General features: G+C 44.4%; 1 protein-coding gene across 1 annotated transcript; it reads right to left on the bottom strand.

Moving 5' to 3' along the window:
* Window positions 1–326: 326 nt before the first annotated feature.
* On the bottom strand, window positions 327–10,979 carry LOC133541792 (uncharacterized). Its single transcript, XM_061885381.1, has 4 exons — window positions 10,921–10,979; window positions 10,660–10,864; window positions 5,352–8,878; window positions 327–4,615 (listed from the first exon to the last, which is right to left on the bottom strand). The coding sequence occupies exons 1-3, from the start codon at window positions 10,977–10,979 to the stop codon at window positions 7,916–7,918; spliced, it is 1,227 nt and encodes a 408-aa protein (XP_061741365.1). The 3' UTR covers window positions 327–4,615; window positions 5,352–7,915.
* Window positions 10,980–11,355: the final 376 nt, after the last annotated feature.

Here is an 11,355-nt window from a genome sequence, read left to right as displayed (position 1 = left end):
AATGTCAAAACCCGCGGTACTATCCCCCATAGGAATTCATGTGGAGTTAATTCTTCTATTTCAGTCAAAAAGCAGGTGAAGTTTCCAAGTAAAAAAATCTTCCAAATTGTTGATCATTTTCACGCTAGTCATTAGCTTCCTGCTATTGACGTTGTGGTCCTATAATATTTTTTAATGTAGTGTATATTTCCTGAAGTATATTGCGTTTAATGCGCCAGACTCTTTGCTGTGTTCCAGTAAATGTCATAAGCAGCTTTAAGGTTATCATCACGCGTTTCCTTTTTCCTGGCATTACAAAAAAAAAAAAAAAGAAAAAAGTCACTTCATTTATTTTTGTCTGTTTTTGCAGTCAGTATGTATTTAATTCCTTTAAAAAAAGATGGTCATTTGAGGTCCCGGCGCCCATCAAAGACACCATCATCAAGCTGTCTTCCCTCAAACGTCTTATTTTCTTTGCCTTTTCATCTTTTCCATCGCCTTTCCTCCCTGCAAGCCCGCAGCTGGTCCTGCCTATGGGCTCATTACTTCCTTCCCGTCTCCTGTCATGACGCACTCTGTCCGACACCTCAACTCCAATGCTTGCCGTGTGATGTCTCACCTTTTCTTTTGGCCTGTCTTGTTTTTGGTTTGTGTGGAGCCTACATGCGAGGGTTTTCTTTACCGTGGTTTTGATGTCATCGTAAGCTTCGGCCGGACTCATCATCGGGGCCAAGTATTGCTCCCTGACGCGTAGACGAGGCCGAATGCGGGACGATGGGGACTAAGGGCGGAAGAAAAATCCTATTTTAGTCAATTGTAAAATGAATGTGCACATTAATTTTTTCCCGACTCTTCCTGTCCTTTCTCTGTTTTGTGGCCAGCAGGGCTTTCTCTGCTTTATATTGCCAACTAAACTTGTGTAAAAACTGGCTAAACAGCAACCATCCATCATCTTCCGCTTATCCGAGGTCGGGTCGCGGGGGCAACAGCCTAAGCAGGGAAACCCCAGACTTCCCTCTCCCCAGCCACTTCGTCTAGCTCTTCCCGGGGGATCCCGAGGCGTTCCCAGGCCAGCCGGGAGACATAGTCTTCCCAACGTGTCCTGGGTCTTCCCCGTTGCCTCCTACCGGTTGGACGTGCCCTAAACACCTCCCTAGGGAGGCGTTTGGGTGGCATCCTGACCAGATGCCCGAACCACCTCATCTGGCTCCTCTCTATGTGAAGGAGCAGCGGCTTTACTTTGAGTTCCTCCCGGATGGCAGAGCTTCTCACCCTATCTCTAAGGGAGAGCCAGGAAACTCATTTGGGCCGCTTGTACCCGTGATCTTATCCTTTCGGTCATGACCCAAAGCTCATGACCATAGGTGAGGATGGGAACGTAGATCGACCGGTAAATTGAGAGCTTTGCCTTCCGGCTCAGCTCCTTCTTCACCACAACGGATCGGTACAACGTCCGCATTACTGAAGACGCCGCACCGATCCGCCTGTCGATCTCACGATCCACTCTAAACAGTAACCATGACTGGCAATATTGTTACTCCACTGGCCACAAAACTGATGTAGCCAGAAGAAAAAAACGGAGAAATTATGTTGATCTACATTTAAGATCTAAAAGAATATATTACGTCTCGCCTCGATTACTGTAACGTATTATTTTCGGGTCTCCCCATGTCTAGCATTAAAAGATTACAGTTGGTACAAAATGCGGCTGCTAGACTTTTGACAAGAACAAGAAAGTTTGATCACATTACGCCTGTACTGTATATACCTTTATATACATATATACATACATATATACCTGTACTGGCTCACCTGCACTGGCTTCCTGTGCACTTAAGATGTGACTTTAAGGTTTTACTACTTACGTATAAAATACTACACGGTCTAGCTCCATCCTATCTTGCCGATTGTATTGTACCATATGTCCCGGCAAGAAATCTGCGTTCAAAGGACTCCGGCTTATTAGTGATTCCCAAAGCCCAAAAAAAGTCTGCGGGCTATAGAGCGTTTTCCGTTCGGGCTCCAGTACTCTGGAATGCCCTCCCGGTAACAGTTCGAGATGCTACCTCAGTAGAAGCATTTAAGTCTCACCTTAAAACTCATTTGTATACTCTAGCCTTTAAATAGACTCCCTTTTTAGACCAGTTGATCTGCCGTTTCTTTTCTTTTTCTTCTATGTCCCACTCTCCCTTGTGGAGGGGGTCCGGTCCGATCCGGTGGCCATGTACTGCTCGCCTGTGTATCGGCTGGGGACATCTCTGCGCTGCTGATCCGCCTCCGCTTGGGATGGTTTCCTGCTGGCTCCGCTGTGAACGGGACTCTCGCTGCTGTGTTGGATCCGCTTTGGACTGGACTCTCGCGACTGTGTTGGATCCATTGTGGATTGAACTTTCACAGTATCATGTTAGACCCGCTCGACATCCATTGCTTTCCTCCTCTCCAAGGTTCTCATAGTCATCATTGTCACCGACGTCCCACTGGGTGTGAGTTTTCCTTGCCCTTATGTGGGCCTACCGAGGATGTCGTAGTGGTTTGTGCAGCCCTTTGAGACACTAGTGATTTAGGGCTATATAAGTAAAAATTGATTGATTGATTGATTGTATTATGTTATTAGATGTTTTTTTTTGTTGTTTTTTGCTTAATACAAAGTGTGACGATAACCTTGAATGATTTTACCGGCGATGCTAAGGCAGACATGGCTGAATAGAGTCAACAGCTTCGGTTTCTTCTTCAATTTCGTTTTCGCTATCTGCCTCCATACTGCAACCATCCGTTTAAATACATGCGTAATCTGTTGAATCGCTTAAGCCGCTGAAATCCGAGCTAATGTAGCTAAATCTTGCTGTGCTATCCGGAAAATGGACAGTAGCTTTGTCAGGCTTGCCCCTGACAATTTATCTATGTTTTAGTTTTTTCCTCTGCATTTGTCTGTTTCCTGTGTTTAGTATTTCCTGTCTTTTAGTTCCGGTCAAGTGCTCTTAATTTGTCAGCTTCCTGTCTTGTTCCCTGAGTGCCGTGTTCCTCCTCAGTGTGTTTAGTATTTCCTGTCCTTAGTTCCTGTCTAGTGCTCTTATTTTGTCAGCTTCCTGTCTTGTTCCCTGAGTGCTGTGTTCCTCCTCAGTGTGTTTAGTATTTCCTGTCTAGTGCTCTTAATTTGTCAGCTTCCTGTCTTGTTCCCTGAGTGCCGTGTTCCTCCTCAGTGAGTTTAGTATTTCCTGTCCTTAGTTCCTGTCTAGTGCTCTTATTTTGTCAGCTTCCTGTCTGGTTCCCTGAGTGCTGTGTTCCTCCTCAGTGTGTTTAGTATTTCCTGTCCTTAGTTCCTGTCTAGTGCTCTTAATTTGTCAGCTTCCTGTCTTGTTCCCTGAGTGCTGTGTTCCTCCTCAGTGTGTTTGGTATTTCCTGTCCTTAGTTCCTGTCTAGTGCTCTTATTTTGTCAGCTTCCTGTCTTGTTCGCTGAGTGCCGTGTTCCTCCTCAGTGAGTTTAGTATTTCCTGTCCTTAGTTCCTGTCTAGTGCTCTTATTTTGTCAGCTTCCTGTCTTGTTCCCTGATTGCTGTGTTCCTCCTCAGTGAGTTTAGTATTTCCTGTCCTTAGTTCCTGTCTAGTGCTCCTAATTTGTCAGCTTCCTGTCTTGTTCCCTGAGTGTCGTGTTCCTCCTCAGTGTGTTTAGTATTTCCTGTCCTTAGTTCCTGTCTAGTGCTCTTATTTTGTCAGCTTCCTGTCTTGTTCCCTGAGTGCTGTGTTCCTCCTCAGTGTGTTTAGTATTTCCTGTCCTTAGTTCCTGTCTAGTGCTCTTAATTTGTCAGCTTCCTGTCTTGTTCCCTGAGTGCTGTGATTCTCCTCAGTGTGTTTAGTATTTCCTGTCTAGTGCTCTTAATTTGTCAGCTTCCTGTCTTGTTCCCTGAGTGCCGTGTTCCTCCTCAGTGTGTTTAGTATTTCCTGTCCTTAGTTCCTGTCTAGTGCTCTTATTTTGTCAGCTTCCTGTCTGGTTCCCTGAGTGCTGTGTTCCTCCTCAGTGTGTTTACTGTTTCCTGTTCTTAGTTCCTGTCTAGTGCTCTTATTTTGTCAGCTTCCTGTCTTGTTCCCTGAGTGCCGTGTTCCTCCTCAGTGAGTTTAGTATTTCCTGTCCTTAGTTCCTGTCTAGTGCTCTTAATTTGTCAGCTTCCTGTCTTGTTCCCTGAGTGCCGTGTTCCTCCTCAGTGAGTTTAGTATTTCCTGTTCTTAGTTCCTGTCTAGTGCTCTTATTTTGTCAGCTTCCTGTCTTGTTCCCTGAGTGCTGTGTTCCTCCTCAGTGTGTTTAGTATTTCCTGTCCTTAGTTCCTGTTTAGTGCTCTTAATTTGTCAGCTTCCTGTCTTGTTCCCTGAGTGCTGTGTTCCTCCTCAGTGTGTTTAGTGTTTCCTGTCCTTAGTTCCTGTCAAGTACTCTTAATTTGTCAGCTTCCTGTCTTGTTCCCTGAGTGCCGTGTTCCTCCTCAGTGAGTTTAGTATTTCCTGTCCTTAGTTCCTGTCTAGTGCTCTTATTTTGTCAGCTTCCTGTCTTGTTCCCTGAGTGCCGTGTTCCTCCTCAGTGAGTTTAGTATTTCCTGTCCTTAGTTCCTGTCTAGTGCTCTTATTTTGTCAGCTTCCTGTCTTGTTCCCTGAGTGCTATGTTCCCCTTTATCTGCGGCTGATTGGCATCTGGCCACACCTGTTGCCAATCAGCCGGCTCCTATTTGTATCTCCTTTGTCTTGTGTCAGTTGCTGGATCATTGTATTGTCATTTGTATCGTCGTTGCCTCATGTCACTCTTGTGTCTTTGCTACCTGTCGTGTCCGGCATCATTTCAGCTATTACCTGTGCTACATCTTGTCCTGGTGGTCGTAGCGGTAAGCTGTTTTTGTTAGCATTAGTTATTTCCAGTTTTTCTGTTTGTTATCCTCTAGCTTCCATGCTAAAGTTCCTTTTTGTTTCTTGTTAGCTTCTATGCTAAAGGCCTTTTGTTTTTTTTATCCGCCCACGGGCGCGCTTTTGGTTTGAACCCTTTGTTTGGTTTTGTCTTAGTATTTATTTTAAAATCATGTTTGCTCACTCCATGCCTGCCTCCATCTCTGCATCATGGGGTTCATCACCAACTAACTTTAAAGCCTTTTTTCGGGATATTCTACGATGGGTAAAATTTTGAAAAAAAACTTTGAAAAATAAAATAAGCCACTGGGAATTAATTTGTATTGGTTTTAACCCTCCTGAAACTGTGATAATGTGCCCCTTTAAAACTTGAGCAATGCAGTTGGGAATTCAACACACAAACGAGTGTTACCAAGTGTAAATAGCATGCAATTTGAAGCATCATGCTAATGCTAATGACTTTTCAGTGCCGAAAGTGAAAAAAATAACTGCCATGTACAGTAAGGGGCAAACGTTTGGACACACTTTCGATATTTTCATGCCTATTTACATTGTAGATTGTCACTGAAAGCTTGAGCAATGCAGTTGGGAATTTAACACACAAACGAGTGTTACGAAGTGTAAATAGCATGCAATTTGAAGCATCATGCTAATGCTAATGACCTTTCAGTGCCGAAAGTGAGAAAAATAACCGACATGTACAGTAAGGGGCTAAAAGTTTGGACACACCTTAATTATTTTCATGCCTATTTACATTGTAGATTGTCACTGAAAGCTTGAGCAATGCAGTTGGGAATTTAACACACAAACGAATGTTACCAAGCGTAAATAGCATGCAATTTGAAGCATCATGCTAATGCTAATGACTTTTCAGTGCCGAAAGTGAGAAAAATAACCGACATGTACAGTAAGGGGCAAACGTTTGGACACACTTTCGATATTTTCATGCCTATTTACATTGTAGATTGTCACTGAAAGCTTGAGCAATGCAGTTGGGAATTTAACACACAAACGAATGTTACCAAGCGTAAATAGCATGTAATTTGAAGCATCATGCTAATGCTAATGACTTTTCAGTGCCGAAAGTGAGAAAAATAACTGCCATGTACAGTAAGGGGCAAACGTTTGGACACACTTTCGATATTTTCATGCCTATTTACATTGTAGATTGTCACTGAAAGCTTGAGCAATGCAGTTGGGAATTTAACACACAAACGAATGTTACCAAGCGTAAATAGCATGTAATTTGAAGCATCATGCTAATGCTAATGACTTTTCAGTGCCGAAAGTGAGAAAAATAACCGACATGTACAGTAAGGGGCAAACGTTTGGACACACTTTCGATATTTTCATGCCTATTTACATTGTAGATTGTCACTGAAAGCTTGAGCAATGCAGTTGGGAATTTAACGCACAAACGAGTGTTACCAAGCGTAAATAGCATGCAATTTGAAGCATCATGCTAATGCTAATGACTCTTCAGTGCCGAAAGTGAGAAAAATAACCGACATGTACAGTAAGGGGCAAACGTTTGGACACACTTTCGATATTTTCATGCCTATTTACATTGTAGATTGTCACTGAAAGCTTGAGCAATGCAGTTGGGAATTTAACGCACAAACGAGTGTTACGAAGCGTAAATAGCATGCAATTTGAAGCATCATGCTAATGCTAATGACGCTTCAGTGCCGAAAGTGAGAAAAATAACCGACATGTACAGTAAGGGGCAAAAGTTTGGACACACTTTCGTTATTTTCATGCCTATTTACATTGTAGATTGTCACTGAAAGCTTGAGCAATGCAGTTGGGAATTTAACGCACAAACGAGTGTTACGAGAGCGTAAATAGCATGTAATTTGAAGCATCATGCTAATGCTAATGACTTTTCAGTGCCGAAAGTGAGAAAAATAACCGACATGTACAGTAAGGGGCAAAAGTTTGGACACACCTTAATTATTTTCATGCCTATTTACATTGTAGATTGTCACTGAATGCTTGAGCAATGCAGTTGGGAATTTAACACACAAACGAGTGTTACCAAGCGTAAATAGCATGCAATTTGAAGCATCATGCTAATGCTAATGACGCTTCAGTGCCGAAAGTGAGAAAAATAACCGACATGTACAGTAAGGGGCAAACGTTTGGACACACTTTCGATATTTTCATGCCTATTTACATTGTAGATTGTCACTGAAGGCATCAAAACTATGAATGAACACGTGGAGTTATGTACTTAACAAAAAAAAAAAAGGTGAAATAACTGAAAACATGTTTTATATTCTAGTTTCTTCAAAATAGCCCCCCTTTGCTCTGATTACTGCTTTGCACACTCTTGGCATTCTCTTGATGAGCTTCACCATTGTATTCTGTTTTTATTTACCATTTACACAACGTGCCAACTTCACTGGTTTTGGGTTTTGTACGAGGATGTGTAATAAACTCGTAGAAAATGTCCTATTTTGTACTTTTTCAAATAATTCTAAAAGATAATTAGGTTTCTATGTACAAATTGGGCCCCTAAGCGGAATTTTAACTATGAAAATTAGAAAATGGGTATGGACCTAAGTACCGTTCATACTGCCGTGTACCGATTCGCGTAAAATCAAAAGGGTGCAATGTTTCGATACTTTTGTCGTGAGTGATGTCACGTTCGGTTGCAAACAGGCTCAAGCACTTGGCCGGGAAACCAGCAGTCAAGCAACCTTGAGGTTACGACACCTGGTAGTCACCTGAGCTTCAAGCACACCTTGAAGCTCATCCAGAGAAGGCCAAGAGTGTGCGGAAAAGTACACTTTGACTACCTCTTGAAGCTCATCCAGAGAAGGCCAAGAGTGTGCGGAAAAGTACACTTTGACTACCTCTTGAAGCTCATCCAGAGAAGGCCAAGAGTGTGCGGAAAAGTACACCTTGACTGCCTCTTGAAGCTCATCCAGAGAATGCCAAGAGTGTGGCGAAAAGTACACTTTGACTACCTCTTGAAGCTCATCCAGAAAATGCTAAGAGTGTGCGGAAAAGTACACTTTGACTACCTCTTGAAGCTCATCCAGAAAATGCTAAGAGTGTGCGGAAAAGTACACTTTGACTACCTCTTGAAGCTCATCCAGAGAATGCCAAGAGTGTGCGGAAAAGTACACTTTGACTACCTCTTGAAGCTCATCCAGAGAATGCCAAGAGTGTACGGAAAAGTACACTTTGACTACCTCTTGAAGCTCATCCTGAGAATGCCAAGAGTGTGTGGAAAAGTACACTTTGACTACCTCTTGAAGCTCATCCAGAGAATGCCAAGAGTGTGCGGAAAAGTACACTTTGACTACCTCTTGAAGCTCATCCGGAGAATGCCAAGAGTGTGCGGAAACGTACACTTTGACTACCTCTTGAAGCTCATCCAGAGAATGCCAAGAGTGTGCGGAAAAGTACACTTTGACTACCTCTTGAAGCTCATCCAGAGAATGCCAAGAGTGTGCGGAAAAGTACACTTTGACTACCTCTTGAAGCTCATCCGGAGAATGCCAAGAGTGTGCGGAAAAGTACACTTTGACTACCTCTTGAAGCTCATCCAGAGAATGCCAAGAGTGTGCGGAAAAGTACACTTTGACTACCTCTTGAAGCTCATCCGGAGAATGCCAAGAGTGTGCGGAAAAGTACACTTTGACTACCTCTTGAAGCTCATCCGGAGAATGCCAAGAGTGTGCGGAAAAGTACACTTTGACTACCTCTTGAAGCTCATCCGGAGAATGCCAAGAGTGTGCGGAAAAGTACACTTTGACTACCTCTTGAAGCTCATCCAGAGAATGCCAAGAGTGTGCGGAAAAGTACACTTTGACTACCTCTTGAAGCTCATCCAGAGAATGCCAAGAGTGTGCGGAAAAGTACACTTTGACTACCTCTTGAAGCTCATCCAGAGAATGCCAAGAGTGTGCAAAACAGTAATCAGAGCTATTTTGAAGAAACAAGAATATAAAACATGTTTTCAGTTTTTTCACCTTCTTTCTGTGTTCATTTACCAACTCAGTGGCCTAGTGGGTAGAGTGTCCGCCCTGAGATCGGTAGGTCGGGAGTTCAAATCCCGGCTGAGTCTTACCGAAGACTATAAAAATTGGACCCATTACCTCCCTGCTTGGCACTCGGCATCAAGGGTTGGAATTGGGGGTCAAATCAATCAATCAATCAATCAATGTTTATTTATATAGCCCCAAATCACAAATGTCTCAAAGGACTGCACAAATCATTACGACTACAACATCCTCGGAAGAACCCACAAAAGGGCAAGGAAAACTCACGCCCAGTGGGCAGGGAGAATTCACATCCAGTGGGACGCCAGTGACAATGCTGACTATGAGAAACCTTGGAGAGGACCTCAGATGTGGGCAACCCCCCCCCTCTAGGGGACCGAAAGCAATGGATGTCGAGCGGGTCTAACATGATACTGTGAAAGTTCAATCCATAGTGGCTCCAACAACAGCCGCGAGAGTTCAGTTCAAGTGGATCCAAGACAGCAGCGAGAGTCCCGTCCACAGGAAACCATCTCAAGCGGATCAGCAGCGTAGAGATGTCCCCAACCGAAATCCCAACCCAAATCACCAAAAATGATTCCCGGGCGCGGCCACCGGTCTTGCTCACCGCTCCCCTCACCTCCCAGGGATTGATCAAGGGTGATGGGTCAAATGCAGAGAATAATTTCGCCACACCTAGTGTGTGTGTGTGACAATCATCGGTACTTTAACTTTAATTCATAGTTTTGATGCCTTCAGTAGTCACACAAGCTTAAAGCACACCTCTTGAAGTTCATCCAGAGAATGCCAAGAGTGTGCAAAGCAGTAATCAGAGATATTTTTGAAGAAACTAAAATATAAAACATGTTTTCAGTTATTTCACCATTTTTTTTTTGGGGTTAAGTACACAACTCCACATGTGTTCATTCATAGTTTTGATGCCTTCAGTGACAATTTACAACATAAAGAGAAGGTGAGTCCAAAATGTTGACCTGTATTGTATATATTTTTTTAATTTTACAACACATCCATCGATCCATTTTCTACCGCTTATTCCCTTTTGGGGTCGCGGGGGGCGCTGGCGCCTATCTCAGCTACAATCGGGCGGAAGGCGGGGTACACCCTGGACAAGTCGCCACCTCATTGCAGGGCCAACACAGATAGACAGACAACATTCACACACTAGGGCCAATTTAGTGTTGCCAATCAACCTATCCCCAGGTGCATGTCTTTGGAAGTGGGAGGAAGCCGGAGTACCCGGAGGGAACCCACGCATTCACGGGGAGAACATGCAAACTCCACACAGAAAGATCCCGAGCCTGGATTTGAACCCAGGACTGCATTAACCCCTCTGCCACCGTGAAGCCCTAATTTTACAACCACCAGTGTTAAATGTATAACGACTTAGACGGCACATACCGACCGACAAAACTTTAAGTTGTGTTGTTATGTTGCCCGGCAACAGACAAAAGGTGCATTATTTACACCACGAGGTGAGAGTATCACCTTCCTGTTCCCTCTGGTTAACTTCTTTTTACGCTTGTGGGATAGTGAATGTTAGGGGGTTCCATCCTTCCATCCATCCATTTTCTACAGCTTATTCCCTTTTGGGGTCGCGGGGGGGCGCGCTGGTGCCTATCTCAGCTACAATCGGGCGGAAGGCGGGGTACACCCTGGACAAGTCGCCACCTCATCGCAGGGCCAACACAGATAGACAGACAACATTCACACTCACATTCACATTGTAGGCCAAAAAAAAAGAACATAAGCGCACACCTTGAAGGCAGCAGAGTCGTGCGTCCTACGTTGTTGATATCGGCGCACGCGACGCATAGCCGAGTGTAGACGTGGCCGCCGGCTGTTTCCACCGCCCGTCTCTCTCTCTCTCTCTCTCTCTCTCCTCGGGCTCTGACTTTGCCATTTACACAAGGGCACACACGCTTAAGTGGAAAAGCCTCTGTTGAGACAGCTGGGTCTCCGGCCTCTCGTTTCAACACGTATCGTCTCCCGCTGACACACACACACACATGTGCTTTTAACGCACACAATGCTGCTGATAAAGTGACAGGGTGATGTCAACGGGGGGGCTGTTGTGTGCGTTAGCCGTCTCCTCGCTCGGCCTCATAAAGCCCGGAATAGCGCAAATACGCACCGACGTGACATCATTCACACCTCCGGGCCGGGGCGAGCTTCACAGAGCAAACACTTGAATTACGCTGAATGGGGCCTGATGTCCATCGCATCATCAGGATGTGTTGTAAGTCTCAACCACGACGCCGTTCAGGGGTTGAAGAAATATGTAAATTCCCCCTTTTCAATAGTGCTGATTTGCAATGATTGCATAAACACTCTGCTGCTGATTAGTGTGGACAAGCAAAAAGTCCCAAAACGGCGAGGCTCTGTCATTTTTTGTGGTAGAAAGTCCGGCTGAGCAGCAGCTTTTAGTGAGTAGAGATTCAATTGCAACGTTAGCTGCAGGGTTTTCTGATCATTGTGAGGTC

Source organism: Nerophis ophidion, linkage group LG23, assembly GCF_033978795.1.
Source record: "Nerophis ophidion isolate RoL-2023_Sa linkage group LG23, RoL_Noph_v1.0, whole genome shotgun sequence".
Taxonomy (NCBI): Eukaryota; Metazoa; Chordata; class Actinopteri; order Syngnathiformes; family Syngnathidae; genus Nerophis; species Nerophis ophidion.
Note: the sequence above shows the minus strand (reverse complement) of the source record. Positions and strands in the feature narration are given on the sequence as shown.

Bases quoted from the DNA above. Each gene is read 5' to 3' on its own strand.
- LOC133541792 (XM_061885381.1), bottom strand. From the start codon at position 10,979: ATGAGGCCGAGCGAGGAGACGGCTAACGCACACAACAGCCCCCCCGTT. The intron at 10,865-10,920 runs GTCACTTTATCA...TGTGTGTGTCAG, and splicing joins CCCCCCGTTGACATCACCCT to CGGGAGACGATACGTGTTGA. The intron at 8,879-10,659 runs GTAGGACGCACG...TCTACCCACTAG, and splicing joins CGTGCGCCGATATCAACAAC to GCCACTGAGTTGGTAAATGA.